This window comes from Crinia signifera, chromosome 8, assembly GCF_055691185.1.
Source record: "Crinia signifera chromosome 8, ASM5569118v1, whole genome shotgun sequence".
NCBI classification, from domain to species: domain Eukaryota; kingdom Metazoa; phylum Chordata; class Amphibia; order Anura; family Myobatrachidae; genus Crinia; species Crinia signifera.
Genome location: NC_139224.1, coordinates 15795590 through 15818448, shown reverse-complemented (window position 1 = coordinate 15818448; position 22859 = coordinate 15795590). Strand labels below are relative to the sequence as shown.

General features: G+C 47.9%; 1 protein-coding gene across 17 annotated transcripts in view; it reads right to left on the bottom strand.

Moving 5' to 3' along the window:
• The window catches only part of DOCK3 (dedicator of cytokinesis 3), a 244387-nt gene that overhangs the window by 13969 nt on the left and 207559 nt on the right, over nucleotides 1–22859 (bottom strand). For all 17 annotated transcript variants that reach the window (XR_014454283.1, XR_014454285.1, XR_014454279.1 and 14 more), the window contains 13 exons: nucleotides 21804–21890; nucleotides 20915–21019; nucleotides 20675–20816; nucleotides 20162–20328; nucleotides 19990–20076; nucleotides 19679–19858; nucleotides 17488–17571; nucleotides 16928–17044; nucleotides 16046–16161; nucleotides 13623–13746; nucleotides 9408–9555; nucleotides 8925–9040; nucleotides 8170–8257 (listed from right to left, as the gene is read on the bottom strand). Coding sequence is in view for 8 of the 17 variants with exons in the window: in XM_083155809.1 (XP_083011935.1) it covers nucleotides 8170–8257; nucleotides 8925–9040; nucleotides 9408–9555; nucleotides 13623–13746; nucleotides 16046–16161; nucleotides 16928–17044; nucleotides 17488–17571; nucleotides 19679–19858; nucleotides 19990–20076; nucleotides 20162–20328; nucleotides 20675–20816; nucleotides 20915–21019; nucleotides 21804–21890 (1561 nt within the window). In the remaining 9 variants the exon portion in view is untranslated. The remainder of the gene's footprint in view (nucleotides 1–8169; nucleotides 8258–8924; nucleotides 9041–9407; nucleotides 9556–13622; nucleotides 13747–16045; nucleotides 16162–16927; nucleotides 17045–17487; nucleotides 17572–19678; nucleotides 19859–19989; nucleotides 20077–20161; nucleotides 20329–20674; nucleotides 20817–20914; nucleotides 21020–21803; nucleotides 21891–22859) is intronic.

Sequence of the window (22859 nt, the reverse complement as noted above, 5' to 3'; positions counted from 1 at the left end):
AGAGGAAGTCATAAAGAGCCTAACATTTGGGAATCAGCAGGCAGAGGGCCCCAGTACTTCTAGTACTGGCCCCCGTATTGTACCAGGGCAGCATTTTCCCAACGAAATCCCCTCCACTGCAAGAAAGGGCAGGACACAAAAAAGGTGCAAAGTTTGCTATAAAAAGGGAATAAGAAAGGAAACTATTTTCCACTGTGAAACTTGCCCCGACAAACCCGGCCTATGTATAAAGGAGTGTTTCAAAATATACCACACATCGATGGATTATTAGGTTCATCATTTCACCGTGCATCGGGGGTCTTGCTAATGCCACATAGCACCCACCATTCATTCCACCAGAATCTGAGCTGCAAAATCCAAAAATCACTCCTTCCCTTCTGAGTCCTGCCATGCACCCAACTGGTATTTTTTGGTCACATGTGAGGCATTGCCGTACTCTGGAGAAATGGGGGCACAGATTTTGGGGTGCTTTGTCTCCTTCATTCCTTGTGAAAATGAAAAATTTTGAGCCAGAAGTACATTTTTGTGTAAAAAAATGTAATTTTTCATTTTCACAGCCCAGTTGTACCAAAATTGGTGAAACCCCTGGGGGTTTGAAATGTACACTATACCCCTAGATGAATTCCTTGAGGGGTGTAGTTTGCAAAATGGGGTCACTTGTGGGGGGGTTCCACTGTATTGGCAATGCAACATAGCACCCACCATTCATTCCACCAAAATCTGTGCTGCAAAATCCAAAAATCACTCCTTCCCTTCTGAGTCCTGCCATGCACCCAACTGGTATTTTTTGGTCACATGTGAGGCATTGCCGTACTCGGGAGAAATTGGGGCACAGATTTTGGGGTGCTTTTTCTCCTTCATACCTTCTGAAAATGAAAAATTTTGAGCCAGAACTGCATTTTTGTGTAAAAAAATGTAATTTTTCATTTTCACTGCCCACTTGTATCAAAATTGGTGAAACCCCTGGGGGTTTGAAATGTACACTATACCCCTAGATGAATTCCCTGAGGGGTGTAGTTTGCAAAATGGGGTCACTTGTGGGGGGGTTCCACTGTATTGGCAATGCAACATAGCACCCACCATTCATTCCACCAAAATCTGTGCTGCAAAATCCAAAAATCACTCCTTCCCTTCTGAGTCCTGCCATGCACCCAACTGGTATTTTTTGGTCACATGTGAGGCATTGCCGTACTCGGGAGAAATTGGGGCACAGATTTTGGGGTGCTTTTTCTCCTTCATACCTTCTGAAAATGAAAAATTTTGAGCCAGAACTGCATTTTTGTGTAAAAAAATGTAATTTTTCATTTTCACTGCCCACTTGTATCAAAATTGGTGAAACCCCTGGGGGTTTGAAATGTGCACTATACCCCTAGATGAATTCCCTGAGGGGTGTACTTTGCAAAATGGGGTGACTTGTGGGGGGGTTCCACTGTATTGGTGCTTTGGGAGTCTTGCTAATGCAACATGGCACCCACCATTCATTCCACCAAAATCTGTGCTGCCAAATCCAAAAATCACTCCTTCCGTTCTGAGTCCTGCCATGCGCCCAACTGGTATTTTTTGGTCACATGTGAGGCATTGCCGTACTCGGGAGAAATTGGGGCACATATTTTGGGGTGCTTTGTCTCCTTCATTCCTTGTGAAAATGAAAAATTTTGAGCCAGAACTGCATTTTTGTGTAAAAAAATTTAATTTTCCATTTTCACATCCCAGTTGTATCAAAATTGGTGAAACCCCTGGGGGTTTGAAATGTACACTATACCCCTAGATGAATTCCCTGAGGGGTGTACTTTGCAAAATGGGGTGACTTGTGGGGGGGTTCCACTGTATTGGTGCTTTGGGAGTCTTGCTAATGCAACATGGCACCCACCATTCATTCCACCAAAATCTGTGCTGCCAAATCCAAAAATCACTCCTTCCCTTCTGAGTCCTGCCATGCGCCCAACTGGTATTTTTTGGTCACATGTGAGGCATTGCCGTACTCGGGAGAAATTGGGGCACAGATTTTGGGGTGCTTTGTCTCCTTCATTCCTTGTGAAAATGAAAAATTTTGAGCCAGAACTGCATGTTTGTGTAAAAAAATGTAATTTTCCATTTTCACATCCCAGTTGTACCAAAATTGGTGAAACCCCTGGGGGTTTGAAATGTACACTATACCCCTAGATGAATTCCCTGAGGGGTGTACTTTGCAAAATGGGGTGACTTGTGGGGGGGTTCCACTGTATTGGTGCAACATAGCACCCACCATTCATTCCACCAAAATCTGTGCTGCCAAATCCAAAAATCACTCCTTCCCTTCTGAGTCCTGCCATGCGCCCAACTGGTATTTTTTGGTCACATGTGAGGCATTGCCGTACTCGGGAGAAATTGGGGCACAGATTTCGGGGTGCTTTGTCTCCTTCATTCCTTGTGAAAATGAAAAATTTTGAGCCAGAACTGCATGTTTGTGTAAAAAAATGTAATTTTCCATTTTCACATCCCAGTTGTATCAAAATTGGTGAAACCCCTGGGGGTTTGAAATGTACACTATACCCCTAGATGAATTCCCTGAGGGGTGTACTTTGCAAAATGGGGTGACTTGTGGGGGGGTTCCACTGTATTGGTGCTTTGGGAGTCTTGCTAATGCAACATGGCACCCACCATTCATTCCACCAAAATCTGTGCTGCCAAATCCAAAAATCACTCCTTCCCTTCTGAGTCCTGCCATGCGCCCAACTGGTATTTTTTGGTCACATGTGAGGCATTGCCGTACTCGGGAGAAATTGGGGCACAGATTTTGGGGTGCTTTGTCTCCTTCATTCCTTGTGAAAATGAAAAATTTTGAGCCAGAACTGCATTTTTGTGTAAAAAAATGTAATTTTTCATTTTCACTGCCCAGTTGTATCAAAATTGGTGAAACCCCTGGGGGTTTGAAATGTACACTATACCCCTAGATGAATTCCCTGAGGGGTGTACTTTGCAAAATGGGGTGACTTGTGGGGGGGTTCCACTGTATTGGTGCTTTGGGAGTCTTGCTAATGCAACATGGCACCCACCATTCATTCCACCAAAATCTGTGCTGCCAAATCCAAAAATCACTCCTTCCCTTCTGAGTCCTGCCATGCGCCCCACTGGTATTTTTTGGTCACATGTGAGGCATTGCCGTACTCGGGAGAAATTGGGGCACAGATTTTGGGGTGCTTTGTCTCCTTCATTCCTTGTGAAAATGAAAAATTTTGAGCCAGAACTGCATGTTTGTGTAAAAAAATGTAATTTTCCATTTTCACATCCCAGTTGTACCAAAATTGGTGAAACCCCTGGGGGTTTGAAATGTACACTATACCCCTAGATGAATTCCCTGAGGGGTGTACTTTGCAAAATGGGGTGACTTGTGGGGGGGTTCCACTGTATTGGTGCAACATAGCACCCACCATTCATTCCACCAAAATCTGTGCTGCCAAATCCAAAAATCACTCCTTCCCTTCTGAGTCCTGCCATGCGCCCAACTGGTATTTTTTGGTCACATGTGAGGCATTGCCGTACTCGGGAGAAATTGGGGCACAGATTTTGGGGTGCTTTGTCTCCTTCATTCCTTGTGAAAATGAAAAATTTTGAGCCAGAACTGCATGTTTGTGTAAAAAAATGTAATTTTCCATTTTCACATCCCAGTTGTATCAAAATTGGTGAAACCCCTGGGGGTTTGAAATGTACACTATACCCCTAGATGAATTCCCTGAGGGGTGTACTTTGCAAAATGGGGTGACTTGTGGGGGGGTTCCACTGTATTGGTGCTTTGGGAGTCTTGCTAATGCAACATGGCACCCACCATTCATTCCACCAAAATCTGTGCTGCCAAATCCAAAAATCACTCCTTCCCTTCTGAGTCCTGCTATGCGCCCCACTGGTATTTTTTGGTCACATTTGAGGCATTGCCGTACTCGGGAGAAATTGGGGCACAGATATTGGGGTGCTTTGTCTCCTTCATTCCTTGTGAAAATGAAAAATTTTGAGCCAGAACTGCATGTTTGTGTAAAAAAATGTAATTTTCCATTTTCACATACCAGTTGTACCAAAATTGGTGAAACCCCTGGGGGTTTGAAATGTACACTATACCCCTAGATGAATTCCCTGAGGGGTGTAGATTGCAAAATGGGGTGACTTGTGGGGAAAGTTCCTAACTTTTAGCACTTATGGTGCCTAGAAACCTACATGGTGCCTAAAAAAAAATCTCATAAAAAGGAGGCTCCAAAATCAAGTAGGTGCTCCTTCTATTATGAAGCCTGTGGTTTGGTCATCGTGCACACTAGGGCCACATATAGGATATTTTTGAAAACACAAGAATTGGGGGAATCAATTTTTAGTCACATTTCTCTAGTAAAATCTACTGTATTTGTTAGAAAAATGTATTAAAATTGAAACTCTGCAAAAAAAAAGAAATTTTGAAATTTCACCTACACTTTGTTTTAATTCCTGTGAAACACCTAAAGGGTTAACAAACTTCCAAAATGCTGTTTTGAATACTGTGAGGGGTGCAGTTTTTGAAATGGCATCATTTATGGGGGTGTCTCACATACAAGTCCCTCAAAGTCACATCAGAACTGAACTGGTCCCTAAAAAAATCAGTGTTTGAAATTTTCTTGAAAATTTGAGAATTTGCTAGTCATATTTGAAGCCTCCTAGTGTCCAAAAAAATGAAAAGGGGGTTGAAATAATGATGGCAACATAAAGTAGACATATGGTCTATGTTAGTTATTAACTATTTTGAGTGGTATGATTATTTGTCTCACAAGCAGAAAATTTGACATTTTGCATATTGCTAAATTTTCCATTTTTTCACGATATTTTGGTATTTTTCACAAAAAAACACAGACTGTATCGACCAAAATTTACCACTAACTTGAAGTACAATGTGTCACGAGAAAACAATCTCAAAATCACTGGGATAAGTAAAAGCAAAAAAAAGTTATCCCCACTTAAGTGAGACATGTCAGATTTGAAAAAAAAAGGCTCTGTCATGAAGGCACAAACTGGCTCTGTCATGAAGGGGTTAAATGAAAAATATAGCATAAAACTAAAAATAAATTAAATGTTTTTAAAAATGCAATAAAAAGCCGATAGATATTGCCAGTGCAGCAAGATCATATAGAGGTTAAATTGATCCATAGCCATCCATATTGGATCAAATTATTTGTCCACAGCCCTTAACTTGGCTGATATGTTATTGAATTGTTCCCTGTATGGGGACTCCTTAAATATATGGGAGGTATGCTGCCTTCCCTTAGCCCTTCACAATCTGGGCTGGTGTGTGCCAAGTGCAGATTTGAGTTTCCTTCCCTTCGTTTTCAGTGGCAGTCAGTGGTGTCTTTCTCCTTGAGACCGACAATGTGGTTATCTCACAGGGGAAAAGGTCATGTGTCTGGTGTTCCAAGGGTCTGCCGGCAGACCTCTCCGCCGGCTCACAGTTTGCACAGCACGACTGCTCGGCAGGATCGATTTTAGGGATGGATGGCCATCGACCATCGATGATTCAAAATCATTGATGGTTTATGACCGGTGTCGAATACTTTTGCCATCGATGGGGGAGAACCAGATGGTTTCCCTACATCGATGGCACAGCAAACCCGATGGTTTTTTATTTTTCAAAGTGCTGGGACTCGGAGCATAGCTCCGCCCCCGACACCCACAAAGCCCCGCCCACGTGTTTTCATTGGCCTACAGGCCAATGACTCAAACATAATAGATGACCATCGATATGTAAAACTATCGATGGTCACCCATTGCATAGTTTTACACTATCGATGGTCTGTTGCACTTTTGCCATCGATGGCAAAGGCACCGATGGCCATCCCTAATCGATGTATGGTGATGGGTGATCAACTAGTTTCGCCTGTTCAGGCTTCTTCAGGATTGCGAGATCCTGAGGACGCCTGAACAGGCGAAACTAGTTGATCACCGTACATCGATCCCGCAGAGTGGTCGCGCTGTGCACACTGTGACTCGTTGGTGAAGTCTGCCAGCAGACCCCTGTCTATGACCTGCATCAGGCATGTCCAAACTGTGGCCCTCCAGTTGTTGTGAAACTACACATCTCAGCATGCCTTGCCATAGTTTTAGCATTGCCTAATAGTAAACTGTAACAAGGCATGATGGGACTTGTAGTTTCACAACAGCAGGAGGCATGGCCGGATTATAATGGGGGCACAAGGGGTCAGTACCCCTGGGCCCCCCTCTAGCTAGGGGTCCCCTGTGGTTTTTAAGCTAAAGGTTTTGTGCATGGGAGTGGGGTAGTGCTGCAGCTTCACCTATCTGCCAATGTGACAATGATTGATGGTGCTGAGCATCGGGAGCCAAGGCACACTAAATGCACTAAGTGTGTAGTGCATTACTGGGAGTTGACTTAGTCCCATGACACTTTGCACCAGAGGACAGAGGCTGAGACGTTTGTGCTGAACTCTGATTGGTGGAGCTCATTATATGCTTCTCAGACCCATGGAGAACAGCAGCAGTAGCCTAGTTATGGGAGGGTTTTTAATCAGAGGCAGCACAATCAGAGTAAGGTGCAGAGGGACAAACACAGGCTTTTCATGTGGTATGTATGTATGTATGTATGTATGTGTGTATGTATGTATGTATGTGTGTGTGTGTATATATATATATATATATATATATATATATATATATATATATATATATATAGATAGATACGTGGTTACCGGCACTCCAAGAGACACATGACAACTGCCCGGGTGCTGCACTCAAAGAAATGGTTCTATCCCTGAAAACGGAGTAAAATCTGAAATGTTGGAGCTGATTGCGTCTGCGTAGTCATTTTTGTGAAGTCAAAGGAGTGCCACTTTCCACACATCTATCTATCTATCTATCTATCTATCTATCTATCTATCTATCTATCTAGCTATCTCCTACAGTTACCCATTGACCGAGTTTATACTGCTTTTACTCTGTGAACTTAGTGCACTAGCAATATCTATCGGCTTTTTATTGCATTTTTAAAAATATTTTTTTTATTTCAGTTTTATCTTATATTTTTCATTTACTGTGTGTATGAGTACTCCATTGCGCCTGTATACCGGTATTAGGGAGCATTACCATATATATGCACACTTTGAAAAGTTTGAATAAATTGGAAACAAAGACTTTTTAGAACAGTAATCTGTGTTATATATCTGTTATATATCTGGTCAAATAAACGTTAATATTTCTATTATAGTATTGTCTACATTTTTATATGGGAACACTATGTGCAGAGTTCTCTTCTTCTATTGTCCTATGTTTTGGGTACTTGTAGTTTACCCCTTGAACTCAGCAGCAATTCATTTCCCTATATGATTTAAGCGCCACCTCATTTGTTTACAGCCTCCTTGACTGTTTACCTTGGGTTCCAGAAGTCACCTTATTGCCATATTGTGATGTCAGGTCTGGAGCCTGAGGATTAGCCCAGTAGGACCCCGTAGCCGGGTGTGTGATGGAAATACAGGGAGCATCATGTCTGGGATATTACTCTGTGTGAGTGATGCAATGCAAAGTGATGGACGTTATGTCGGGGTACCGTACCCAGCGGACATCGCGCTGGCGCTCGGTGGTCCATCACTTTGCCTTGAATCCGTCCCTTTATGTGTTATGGGATAATGTCAGTAATTAACCATTTCACATGTGCTCAGTGTGCTGCAGCCTCACCCTTCTCTGTACAGAGGGCCCAGGTGACTGGGACTACCCTAATAATATACAGCCTGATTCAGAGTGGCTCCCTATACAAACAGCCAATGGTTGCTCTTGCCTGGCGATTGTTACCGCACACGAAGAACAGATTGGGATGCAGGGTATTCTATGGGGGCTCCTGGGAAGTGACAGGGTGGCTAGGCCTAGGCCCAGCTGCTCACACAGGAGGTAATGCACCCACGCAGGACAAGTGGGCGTCTCAGTGTCAGGAATATGGACCACGGAATAAGCATTAGATGTAGGGTGCGTGCGACTGTGAATCAGGCCCATTATCTGTATACATCCCTAGATCTTCCAAATCATCATACTAATGTGTCAAGTTCTAATATATATATAAAGCGCCTCTTTTTCGGCTTTAGCACCGTACATCCTCCACTGTCAACTTATATGTCCCATCTCATATATACCAGTTATACGCCTCTACTGCCCGGCCCAACATTGTGAGGTCATCACCTTTCTCGGCTACAGAGAGATTGGGGTCACTGCAGGGCTTGCATGGGCCGAGGACCTGCTGGAACAGAGCGCGGGGGTACACACAGCGCTGTGGAGCCACCAGGAAAGACAGAGAAGAGAGAAGTGAGAGAAAGGAGACACTTCCAGCAACACAGGACATGATGGGCAGTTCTGGAGATCCTGGGGCATCTGGTGGGGAAGTAGTGGGGGTGGGGGGTGAGGTCAGGAGTGTTCCGCACTTTCTCCTGCTGCCTCTTCCCAATGCTCCGGTCACACACAGCTGTAGCGCGGTGACGGACCACCAGCCAGGAGCACAGCAACATAGATATCTTGAAAAGAACTGTGGAGGACCATCTGGAGTGTAGGCATCTGTCCTGTATAATGTGGCAAACACCTCTATGGCCAGCCGGTGCATACCATGGACACTTCCTTTACTCTGAGGCCGGTTTCTCTAGGTGGATCAAATACCAAGCACACAACAAAACCATTGGGTGGTTGTAAGGGGGGGGGGGGGGGGGACACACACAATATATTCATGGCTGCGATTTAAGGACTGTGTGCTCCCAGGTGTCAGTAAGGAGCTACAATGGGGGAGTGAGGTGACATAACATTATGATGCTGGCTGAATCCTCTACTATGGGGTATGTCAGGGTGATCACAGCCCCTCTGGTGAGGAATAAGCTGTACACAACTAAGGGAGTCTTGCAGTGACTGAGGCCAATGTGAGCAGAGATGTGTAAGGAAAGCAGTATCACCTGTGCACTGTCTGCACCCGTCTGGTACATGGCACTGCTGGGCCTGTCCCGTGGGGCCGGGAGCAGCATCACCAAATCCCGGGAATGTCTGTACTTGTCTGGGAGGGAGGGTGAACCTGGAAGGGAGATGACATGAGCTTACATCCTACATCTCATACGCGTTCTACCATAGAGGACCCCCTGGTGGACACCTGGTCAGATAACTCTCTTCTACATATGACTGGTCATCACCTGTTACTGTGCGAAGCATTGTCCCCGATCCACGATGCCTACAGGATCTTCCAGAGCCCAGTGTCTTATCCCATCCGTATTACCCTAAATACTCTCTTTAGGTGCCCACCCATCCCGCTGCAAAGGTAAGTAGTTTATACCCAAAATAACCTATGTTTCCACACAACCCCTGATCTTTCCTACCGCCACTCAGCCTATAAACACCCCCCCCCCCCCCCAAGCGTGACATTCCCACCATCATACAGTGATTACCCCGTGTGCTAGAGGGCGCTGAGTTGATCAGCTGTGACGGTGCAGAGTGGGTGGAGCTGAGGCTGGAGGAGGAGGGGCTTGTGTAGGATGATGATAGTGCAGAGACATTAGTGATTGATCCAGCGTGGAGAGAGTGAGGCAGCAGCATCTGTAACACAGAGAGATATAATCGGTCAGACAGAGGCAGAATCAATGTGACGTGATGTGGTGTACCAGGGTGGCACGTGGTGGGCATCTACATTGTTTCCTCACACTCCACAGATGGGCACAGGAAATGTTGGGGGCAATGTAACTGGCTGCTGCTTCGGCAGCTGAGCATCTGCCGCAACTTCACTAGTAATTGTATTCCATCCTGAGACACGGACACGGTGGGTAACAGAGTTACAGTATTGTCGCTGTGATTCCGAGAATACACTCAGCTGTTGTCTGTAACCGCCTGAACGAGGAGGAACAGGTAGATCCATAGAAGCCATTACATTGTTCTCTATTCTTTTCTGAATTGAATGGATTCTAAACCTGATTTTAAAAGTGTGTTATGTACTGGCAATTGGCCTACAAGTAGTAATGTATCGGCCTCACCTTCGCTGCTCCTCAGACACTACATAGTAACATATCGGCCTCACCTCCGCTGCTCCTCAGACACTACATAGTAACATATCGGCCTCACCTCGCTGCACCATAGACACTACATAGTAACATATCGGCCTCATCTCCGCTGCCCCTCAGACACTACATAGTAACATATCGGCCTCACCTCCGCTGCCCCTCAGACACTACATAGTAACATATCGGCCTCACCTCTGCTGCAGACACTACATAGTAACATATCGGCCTCACCTCCGCTGTCCCTCAGACACTGCATAGTAACATATCGGCCTCACCTCCGCTGCTCCTCAGACACTACATAGTAACATATCGGCCTCACCTCCGCTGCTCCTCAGACACTACATAGTAACATACCGGCCTCACCTCCGCTGCCCCTCAGACACTACATAGTAACATATCGGCCTCACCTCCGCTGCTCCTCAGACACTACATAGTAACATATCGGCCTCACCTCCGCTGCTCCTCAGACACTACATAGTAACATATCGGCCTCACCTCCGCTGCCCCTCAGACACTACATAGTAACATATCGGCCTCACCTCCGCTGCCCCTCAGACACTACAAAGTAACATATCGGCCTCACCTTCGCTGCTCCTCAGACACTACATAGTAATATGTCGGCCTCACCTCCGCTGCCCCTCAGACACTACATAGTAACATATCGGTCTCACCTCCGCTGCCCCTCAGACACTGCATAGTAACATATCGGCCTCACCTCCGCTGCCCCTCAGACACTACATAGTAACATATCGGCCTCACCTCCGCTGTCCCTCAGACACTACATAGTAACATATCGGCCTCACCTCCGCTGCCCCTCAGACACTGCATAGTAACATATCGGCCTCACCTCCGCTGCTCCTCAGACACTACATAGTAACATATCGGCCTCACCTCCGCTGCTCCTCAGACACTACATAGTAACATACCGGCCTCACCTCCGCTGCCCCTCAGACACTACATAGTAACATATCGGCCTCACCTCCGCTGCCCCTCAGACACTACATAGTAACATATCGGCCCACCTCCGCTGTCCCGCAGACACTACATAGTAACATATCGGCCTCACCTCCGCTGCCCCTCAGACACTGCATAGTAACATATCGGCCTCACCTCCGCTGCTCCTCAGACACTACATAGTAACATATCGGCCTCACCTCCGCTGCTCCTCAGACACTACATAGTAACATACCGGCCTCACCTCCGCTGCCCCTCAGACACTACATAGTAATATGTCGGCCTCACCTCCGCTGCCCCTCAGACACTACATAGTAACATATCGGTCTCACCTCCGCTGCCCCTCAGACACTACATAGTAACATATCGGTCTCACCTCAGCTGCCCCTCAGACACTACATAGTAACATATCGTCCTCACCTCCGCTGCTCCTCTGACACTACATAGTAACATTTATATAGGCCTCACCTCCGCTGCCCCTTAGACACTACATAGTAACATATCGGTCTCACCTCCGCTGTTCCTCAGACACTACATAGTAACATATCGGCCTCACCTCCGCTGCTCCTCAGACACTACACAGTAACATTTATATAGGCCTCACCTCCACTGACGCTCAGACACTACATAGTAACATATCGGTCTCACCTCCGCTGCTCCTCAGACACTACATAGTAACATATCGGCCTCACCTCCGCTGCTCCTCAGACACTACATAGTAACATACCGGCCTCACCTCCGCTGTTCCTAAGACACTACATAGTAACATACCGGCCTCACCTCCGCTGCTCCTCAGACACTACATAGTAACATATCGGCCTCACCTCCGCTGCCCCTCAGACACTACATAGTAACATACCGGCCTCACCTCCGGTGCAGACACTACATAGTAACATATTGGCCTTACCTCCGCTGCCCCTCAGACACTACATAGTAACATACCGGCCTCACCTCCGCTGCAGACACTACATAGTAACATACCGACCTCACCTCCGCTGCCCCTCAGACACTACATAGTAACATACCGGCCTCACCTCCGCTGTTCCTAAGACACTACATAGTAACATACCGGCCTCACCTCCGCTGCTCCTCAGACACTACATAGTAACATATCGGCCTCACCTCCGCTGCCCCTCAGACACTACATAGTAACATACCGGCCTCACCTCCGCTGCAGACACTACATAGTAACATACCGACCTCACCTCCGCTGCCCCTCAGACACTACATAGTAACATACCGGCCTCACCTCCGCTGCAGACACTACATAGTAACATACCGACCTCACCTCCGCTGCCCCTCAGACACTACATAGTAACATACCGGCCTCACCTCCGCTGCAGACACTACATAGTAACATACCGACCTCACCTCCGCTGCCCCTCAGACACTACATAGTAACATATCGGCCTCACCTCCCCTGCCCCTCAGACACTACATAGTAACATATCGGCCTCACCTCCGCTGCCCCTCAGACACTGCATAGTAACATATCGGCCTCACCTCCGCTGCCCCTCAGACACTACATAGTAACATATCAGCCTCATCTCCGCTGCCCCTCAGACACTACATAGTAACATATCAGCCTCACCTCCGCTGCCCCTCAGACACTACATAGTAACATATCAGCCTCATCTCCGCTGCCCCTCAAACACTACAAAGTAACATATCGGCCTCACCTTCGCTGCTCCTCAGACACTACATAGTAACATATCGGCCTCACCTCCGCTACCCCTCAGACACTACATAGTAACATATCGGCCTCACCTCCGCTGCCCCTCAGACACTACATAGTAACATATCGGCCTCACCTCCGCTGCCCCTCAGACACTACATAGTAACATATCGGCCTCACCTCCGCTGCACCTCAGACACTACATAGTAACATACCGGCCTCACCTCCGCTGCCCCTCAGACACTACATAGTAACATACGGCCTCACCTCCGCTGCCCCTCAGACACTACATAGTAACATATCGGCCCACCTCCGCTGCCCCTCAGACACTACATAGTAACATATCAGCCTCACCTCCGCTGCACCATAGACACTACATAGTAACATATCGGCCTCATCTCCGCTGCACCATAGACACTACATAGTAACATATCGGCCTCACCTCCGCTGCCCCTCAGACACTACATAGTAACATACAGGGCTCACCTCCGCTGCCCCTCAGACACTACATAGTAACATATCGGCCTCACCTCCGCTGCACCTCAGACACTACATAGTAACATACCGGCCTCACCTCCGCTGCCCCTCAGACACTACATAGTAACATACGGCCTCACCTCCGCTGCAGACACTACATAGTAACATATCGGTCTCACCTCAGCTGCCCCTCAGACACTACATAGTAACATACCGGCCTCACCTCCGCTGCAGACACTACATAGTAACATACCGGCCTCACCTCCGCTGCAGACACTACATAGTAACATACCGGCCTCACCTCCGCTGCCCCTCAGACACTACATAGTAACATACCGGCCTCACCTCCGCTGCCCCTCAGACACTACATAGTAACATATCGGCCTCACCTTCGCTGCTCCTCAGACACTACATAGTAACATACCGGCCTCACCTCCGCTGCCCCTCAGACACTACATAGTAACATATCGGCCTCACCTCCGGTGCCCCTCAGACAGGCTCACCTGCATGGAATAGGGATCCTCTGTCTCGCTGTCCACTGCAGTGGGTGTGGTCCCAGTGTCGCTGGAAGTGTGTGATGAGAGGGAAGATGAGGAATGGCGTACAGAGCTCAGGACCACGAGAGGGCTGCGAATATAATATTATAAAGTCAGAGAGACACAACGTACTGTATCTATCTGATTTCCTATCATTCAGTGGTCGATGTACATTACATACCTCATAGCTCTTTATGTTACATTCCTCTGTATGTTGCATGTTTCCGTATGTTATCTGTCTCCATATGTTACCTGTCTCCGTATGTTACCTGCCTCCGTATGTTACCTGTCTCCGTATGTTACCTGCCTCCGTATGTAACCTGTCTCTGCATGTGATATTCCTCTGTATGTTACCTACCTCCGTATGTTACCTGCCTCCGTATGTTACATGTCTCCGTATGTTACATGCCTCCGTATGTTACCTGTCTCCGTATGTTACCTGTCTCCATATGTTACCTGTCTCCATATGTTACCTGTCTCCATATGTTACCTGTCTCCATATGTTACCTGTCTCCGTATGTTACCTGTCTCCATATGTTACCTGTCTCCGTATGTTACCTGTCTCCGTATGTTACCTGTCTCCGTATGTTACCTGTCTCCTTATGTTACCTGTCTCCGTATGTTACCTGTCTCCGTATGTTACCTGTCTCCATATGTTACCTGTCTCCGTATGTTACCTGTCTCCGTATGTTACCTGTCTCCGTATGTTACCTGTCTCCGTATGATACCTGTCTCCGTATGATACCTGTCTCCGTATGATACCTGTCTCTGTATAATACCTGTCTCCGTATAATACCTGTGTCCGTATGTTACCTGTCTCCGTACGTTACCTGTCTCCGTATGTTACCTGTCTCAGTAAGTTACCTGTCTCCGTAAGTTACCTGCCTCCGTATGTTACCTGTCTCCGTATGTTACCTGCCTCCGTATGTTACATGTCTCAGTAAGTTACATGTCTCAGTAAGTTACCTGCCTCCGTATGTTACCTGCCTCCGTATGTTACCTGTCTCCATATGTTACCTGTCTCCGTATGATACCTGTCTCCGTATGTTACCTGTCTCCGTATGATACCTGTCTCAGTAAGTTACCTGTCTCCGTATGTTACCTGCCTCCGTATGTTACCTGCCTCCGTATGTTACATGCCTCCGTATGTTACCTGTCTCCGTATGTTACCTGTCTCCGTATGATACCTGTCTCTGCATGTGATATTCCTCTGTATGTTACCTACCTCCGTATGTTACCTGCCTCCGTATGTTACCTGTCTCCGTATGTTACCTGCCTCCGTATGTTACCTGTTTCCGTATGTTACCTGTCTCCGTATGTTACCTGTCTCCGTATGTTACCTGCCTCCGTATGTTACCTGTCTCCGTATGTTACCTGCCTCCGTATGTAACCTGTCTCTGCATGTGATATTCCTCTGTATGTAACCTGTCTCTGCATGTGATATTCCTCTGTATGTTACCTACCTCCGTATGTTACATGCCTCCGTATGATACCTGCCTCCGTATGTTACCTGCCTCCGTATGTTACCTGCCTCCGTATGTTACCTGTCTCCATATGTTACCTGTCTCCGTATGTTACCTGCCTCCGTATGTTACCTGTCTCCGTATGTTACCTGCCTCCGTATGTTACCTGTCTCCGTATGTTACCTGCCTCCGTATGTTACCTGTCTCCGTATGTTACATGTCTCCGTAAGTTACCTGTCTCCGTAAGTTACCTGTCTCCGTATGTTACCTGTCTCCGTATGTTACCTGCCTCCGTATGTTACCTGCCTCCTTATGTTACCTGTCTCCGTATATGACACATGTCTCCGTATGTTACCTGCCTCCGTATGTTACCTGTCTCCGTATGTTACATGTCTCCGTATGTTACCTGCCTCCGTATGTTACCTGCCTCCGTATGTTACATGTCTCCGTATGTTACATGTCTCCGTATGTTACCTGCCTCCGTATGTTACCTGTCTCCGTATGTTACCTGCCTCCGTATGTTACATGTCTCCGTATGTTACCTGTCTCCGTATGTTACCTGCCTCCGTATGTTACATGTCTCCGTATGTTACATGTCTCCGTATGTTACCTGCCTCCGTATGTTACCTGTCTCCGTATGTTACCTGCCTCCGTATGTTACATGTCTCCGTATGTTACCTGTCTCCGTATGTTACCTGCCTCCGTATGTTACATGTCTCTGTATGTTACATGTCTCAGTAAGATACCTGTCTCTGCACGTGATATTCCTCTGTATGATACATGTCTTGGTATGTGATATTCCTCTGTATGATACATGTCTTGGTATGCCTGCCCACTGATGTTTCTTATTCACCTGATGTTGTCACCAGCGGGACCAGTGGGACCAGTCATACATACGCTGTCCCTGGTGTATTAGTGTGACATTACCTGTGTCTGTGCAGCAGCCTCATACTGTCGTTACTCAGAGCAGCGTGTGACAGTAACATGTTACCGCGGGGAAGGGGGGCACAGGTGGGGTTCATCTTCTCCAATGCCGGGAACTCCTGTGGTCAGAAGGGAAACCAACATAGGTATGACATACATGTGGTAACTGGCGCTCAGCATATTATATAGGTATGACATACATGTGGTAACTGGCGCTCAGCATATTATATAGGTATGACAAACATGTGGTAACTGGCATGCAGCATATTATATAGGTATGACATACATGTGGTAACTGGCGCTCAGCATATTATATAGGTATGACATACATGTGGTAACTGGCGCTCAGCATATTATATAGGTATGACATACATGTGGTAACTGGCGCTCAGCATATTATATAGGTATGACATACATGTGGTAACTGGCAATCAGCATATTATATAGGTATGACATACATATGGTAACTGGCGCTCAGCATATTATATAGGTATGACAAACATGTGGTAACTGGCATGCAGCATATTATATAGGTATGACATACATGTGGTAACTGGCGTTAAGCATATTATATAGGTATGACATACATGTGGTAACTGGCGCTCAGCATATTATATAGGTATGACATACATGTGGTAACTGGCGCTCAGCATATTATATAGGTATGACATACATGTGGTAACTGGCACGCAGCATATTATATAGGTATGACATACATGTGGTAACTGGCACGCAGCATATTATATAGGTATGACAAACATGTGGTAACTGGCGCTCAGCATATTATATAGGTATGACATACATGTGGTAACTGGCACTCTGTCTGTTACATGTCTCTGTCTGTTATGATCAGACGGTCACTCCTGTAGTAACAGCCACACATACCTGGTACAGACTAGAGCGCATGACCTGGAACTGATCCACCAGTTTCTTGTGAAGTGGTCTCATCTCTGGGTGAACACAGCGCTCATGTACGGCCAGGCCCACCCCTAACACATGCACCTGGAACACAGAGAATAGAGTCAGGACACTGAGGATACATAAAAGAGGTGGTCAGCACTATTTACTCCAAGACAAAACGGCCATAAAGATTTGTCTGTATATATATTCATGTTACTGTCAGACATAGAATCACCAATAGGAAGCAGCTATACATTGGCATTCGTTCTGCAGTGTGGACACCAGGGGGCAGTGCTGAGGCAGGATGAGGAGTTGGCTTTACACACTAAATGAAGGTTCTCCTGTTGGGTGTATATGGAGAATGATGGTGGAGCTGTTCTGTGTATTACAATAAGGAAAACCTGAACTTCCCAACTCCACGGCGTAATCAGACATATTGCTTAATATGGAGGTGCCAGGCACAGGCCTCACCAGGGATAGTTGCACACAAAGGTTGAGTGATGTAATTACAGTATACATGACCTCCAATGTCACACACATTATACCTGCTCCTGCATAAGCTCCTTCAGCTGGCTGATCTTGTCTGCGTCCTCCGGGTGCTGCGTGATGTAATCCTTGTCGAAGAATGCCTAGCGGGCGGGAGAGGGGAGAGTGTGAGGGATCGGGCGACCAGAGGTAGAAGAGGGGGTGAGAGTGAGGCCATGAGGAAGAGGGGGAGAGAGAGGAAGTATGGACAGAATGTAGGCAGGCTGACATCGGATGGTACTATTACATAGGGGAAGCAGGGACATAAAATCTCAGTAATTAATCTGATAACCTGGGACTATGACAGTTTCCAATCCATGTATCTATAATGAATACAGAATACCCCCACCCCTCATCTCTGCCACCCCCATATACACCCACTCTATTCCATCCATCCATATGCCCTTATCCTTACCCATTATCTTCTAGCTCTCATCCGCGCCCATCTCTTTATCTAACCCCCTTATCCCTACCCACTGTCTTACAATGCCCACCCACCCTCTTCTCTACCCATCTTACCTTCCAACCCTCATCCATGCCCAGCCTCATCCCTACCCATTGTCTTACAATGCCCACTCACCCTCTTCTCTACCCACCTTACCTTCCAACCCTCATCCATGCCCAGCCTCATCCCTACCCACTGTCTTACAACCCTCCTCAGTGCCCACCCACCCTCTTCTCTACCCATCTTACCATCCAACCCTCATCCATGCCCATCCTCATCCCTACCCACTGTCTTCCAACCCTTCTCTGTGCCCACCCACCCTCTTCCCTACCGATCTTACCTTCCAACCCTCATCCATGCCCATCCTCATCCCTACCCACTGTCTACCAACCCTCCTTTGTGCCCACCCACCCTCTTCCCTACCGATCTTACCTTCCAACCCTCATCCATGCCCATCCTCATCCCTACCCACTGTCTACCAACCCTCCTTTGTGCCCACCCACCCTCTTCCCTACCGATCTTACCTTCCAACCCTCATCCATGCCCAGCCTCATCCCTACCCACTGTCTTACAACCCTCCTCAGTGCCCACCCACCCTCTTCTCTACCCATCTTACCATCCAACCCTCATCCATGCCCATCCTCATACCTACCCACTGTCTTCCAACTCTTCCCTGTGCCCACCCACCCTCTTCCCTACCCATCTTACCTTCCAACCCTCATCCATGCCCATCCTCATCCCTACCCACTGTCTACCAACCCTCCTTTGTGCCCACCCACCCTCTTCCCTACCGATCTTACCTTCCAACCCTCATCCATGCCCATCCTCATCCCTACCCACTGTCTTCCAACCCTTCTCTGTGCCCACCCACCCTCTTCCCTACCGATCTTACCTTCCAACCCTCATCCATGCCCATCCTCATCCCTACCCACTGTCTACCAACCCTCCTTTGTGCCCACCCACCCTCTTCCCTACCGATCTTACCTTCCAACCCTCATCCATGCCCATCCTCATCCCTACCCACTGTCTACCAACCCTCCTTTGTGCCCACCCACCCTCTTCCCTACCGATCTTACCTTCCAACCCTCATCCATGCCCATCCTCATCCCTACCCACTGTCTTCCAACCCTTCTCTGTGCCCACCCACCCTCTTCCCTACCCATCTTACCTTCCAACCCTCATCCATGCCCATCCTCATCCCTACCCACTGTCTTCCAACCCTCCTCAGTGCCCACCCACCCTCTTACCTTCCAACCCTCATCCATGCCCATCCTCATCCCTACCCACTGTCTACCAACCCTCCTCTGTGCCCACCCACCGTCATACCTTCCAACCCTCATCCATGCCCATCCTCATCCCTACCCACTGTCTTCCAACGCTCCACTGTGCCCACCTACCCTCTTCCCTACCAATCTTACCTTCCAACCCTCATCCATGCCCATCCTCATCCCTACCAACCCTCCTCTGTGCCCACCCACCATCATACCTTCCAACCCTCATCCATGCCCATCCTCATCCCTACCCACTGTCTTCCAACGCTCCACTGTGCCCACCTACCCATCTTACCTTCCAACCCTCATGGGTGACCATCCTCTCCCCATCCAGCTCTCTTCTATTCCCATCCTCCGCTCTACCCATCTACCCTGTCTTCTGCCATGCCCTTCACCATCCATGCCGGCCCTGGCCCCTATCTCCTCTTCCCTTTAATCCTGTACTGTAACCCAGGCTCTAGCAATCTCCCAGGGGCTGGTCAGTGCTCCCCGAACCTCTTGGTAGCGGGTGATTCCTCCATTGACGGCTGCATCAATGACACCATTGAGGCACATGCTGAGCAGGTTGATATTCCCGTGCAGATTGTGGTGCTGATACTGCGTGATCAGAGCGCGGAGCTCTTGTGTCTTGTTACCCAGAACCTGCAGAGCATTCTCCAAGGGGCTGACCTCCACCTAGGACATCCAATCAATGATAATATCCATTAATATAATGCCGGGATTCACAGAAATCCTAAACTATGTCCCCATCACTCTGGATGGAGGAACCTCTAGCACCCCACGTTCTCCACACCGCTCAGACGTACCAGCTCTCTCTTCTGCACTTCAAACCAGCACGAGATTCCCGGGAGGCTGTGTGACAGTGTGAGAGTGCTGCGCTCTATCCATAGACTCTGAGAGAGAGAGAATCAGATTATGTGACGATAATCTGCAGACACACAAAGTGCGGAAGAGAGAGGACTTCAGTTCGGGACCCACCTTAAACTCGTTATCCTTGTCCCGCGTCCCCCGGTGGAACGGTCGGTCATAGCGAAACCTACGGACGTTGTTTACTCTGTAGAAACTCTTTATCCTCTCGGGGACCTGATCCATGTTCAGGACTCTTGGGGTGTCTGGGAGAGGGGTGACTGCATAAATCTGCAGGTCTAAGGCAGAGAGTCAGGGAAGTAACTCAGAAGCCTCGTTATCCCAGGCTGGCGCCAGCAGACCACTAGGACCATGTTGTTGTGATCTGCTGAAGCATCGTTACCATCTGTCTCACATAATATACTATACCAGCCAATCGTCTCCTGACGTTTATACATCTGCCCCTGTCATTATAGTGGCAACAGCATAAGAGTCTCAAGCTATTATATATACCCTGGTTGGGTTCCAGCACTATTCCTGGTGCTAGCTGACATAATGTGATAGATCAGCCTCACTCTGTGACCCCCGCTGCCCCAGTGACTACACCGCAGCCCCCCCCCCACGCACACACACAGTACAGGATACACTGCGAGTCGCTCTGCAGGATGGTGTCATCAGGATGGTTGAGATGCTGCATGGCTACAGCCTGTGGGAACTCGGTCAGCATCCTCTGCTGAAACGCCTCCAGCCGCTCGTAGTCGTGGCCGCGGCACACAAACTCCTTATTCTGGCAATAAGACAGGGGAGATATATACCATAACCACAGGGAAGCCGATGGGCACAGCGCCGGGCAGGCCCGCAGCCCGTACACAATGAGGCTCTTACCCGCAGGAAGAACGGGAACTTCTTGCCATAAAAGCCCACTCGGAAGAACTCAGGCTCAAGTCTCTGCTGGTCCATGATATGATCGTAATAGGCGGCCTCCATTTTCTGCGGGCAGTAAGAGAAGCAGCATAAGGGAACGGGACGCTCTGCGTGTGAGCTGGATATGTAGCAGCTATGGCCCTGCTCTAATAGCATGGTCATTGGCTGGGTACCTCTGTGCTCATGGGAAAGTACTCAGCTGTAATAGAGCAGGTAGTATCACAGTTCTGTGCTGCTCTGTGAGTAGCGGGGAGAGTGGGGAGAGCGGGGAGAGCAGGGAGAGCGGGGAGAGTGCAGAGCGGGGAGAGCGGGGATAGTGCAGAGAGCAGGGAGAGTGGGGAGAGTGCAGAGAGCGGGGAGAGTGCAGAGCGCGGGGAGAGTGAAGACAGTGGGGAGAGAGCGGAGAGAGTGCAGAGAGCGGGGAGGGTGGAGAGAGCAGTACGAGTGCAGAGCGTGGGGTGAGTGCAGAGAGTGGGGAGAGTGCAGAGAGCGGGGAGAGTGCAGAGAGCGGGGAGAGTGCAGAGAGCGGGGAGAGTGCAGAGAGCGGGGAGAGTGGAGAGAGCAGTACGAGTGGAGAGAGCGGGGAGAGTGCAGAGAGCCGGGAGAGTACAGAGTGTGGGGAGAGTACAGAGCGTGGGGAGAGTGGAGAGAGCGGGGAGAGTGCAGAGAGCAGGGAAAGTGCAGACAGCGGGAGAGTGTAGAGAGTGGAGACAGCGGGGAGAGTGCAGAGAGTGGAGACAGCGGGGAGAGTGCAGAGAGTGGAGACAGCGGGGAGAGTGCAGTTGTCCGAAATACAGCACTGAGATTAAACAAGCCCATAAATGACAATTACAGAGAAGAGTATTCTCACCAATATCCAGCTGAGGCTCTGATAATCATACAGCTTCTCATACTGAGCGGCCAGCTCCCTGCACAGAGGGATTCCATACTCCCAGCACTGAAGGAGAGAGGACAGAGGGATGAAGTCACAGATATACGTCACTGTGTGCCGGCACCATGTACGGCTTATCCCCAGCGGTCGGTAACACTAGGACATACTTGCCTATCTGACCCTCTCCATGCGGGAGAAAATGCTTTGTTCCTGGACTTCCCTGGTAATGTATGATTGCCATCACCTGTGGTGAAACACCTTTACCTAGCTCCCCACAGGTGCTGGCAATCATACATTACCAGGGAAATCCAGAAACAGAGCATTTTCTCCCGCATGGAGAGGGCCAGGTAGGCAAGTATGTACTAGGAGGATGTCCCACATCCATCTGGGGATGCACCTTTGCTAGCTTATGCACCATGACAGTTATCAGTACAATTATACAATGTTTCTAATGTCATTTCCATTGCAGGTATCACTGTATCCTCTGAGTATATGGAAAGTCAGCTGTTACATATATAGAAGTTACATTAGTGCCATCCACAGGCTGAAAGAAGGAACTGCACTCCATTGTAATCTTATTATGGAGGAGTAACAGCAGCATAAACTCTCTTGGGCAAAATTTACTAAGAATACGACTACTTCTCAGTGGTATTCGAATTTTGCATATGACTGGCATCGGAAGTGTATTTGTATTTGGGAGTTGTATTCTTTTCCAAATTCACTGACCTTTTGTATTTTTACCATTCGTATTTTTCCAGGGTGTATTTGGTGGTATGGAGTGGTATTTTTGTTTGTATATTCGTATTCATATTTTGGTTTCCGTACGTATTTTTACTGTTTTTTATGCCTTGTATTGTGTGTGCTTTATACGTACATATTTTATTTTTATTTTTTTGCAAACAATTTTTTATTAAGATAAAGAGTTCAAACATCTTCAAGGTGTTACATTGTAATGTACTGTCAGAACAAGATAAAACAATAATAAACAGAAGGAAACAATTACAGACGTCGTGTGCATCATTTCCAGAGTGAGGA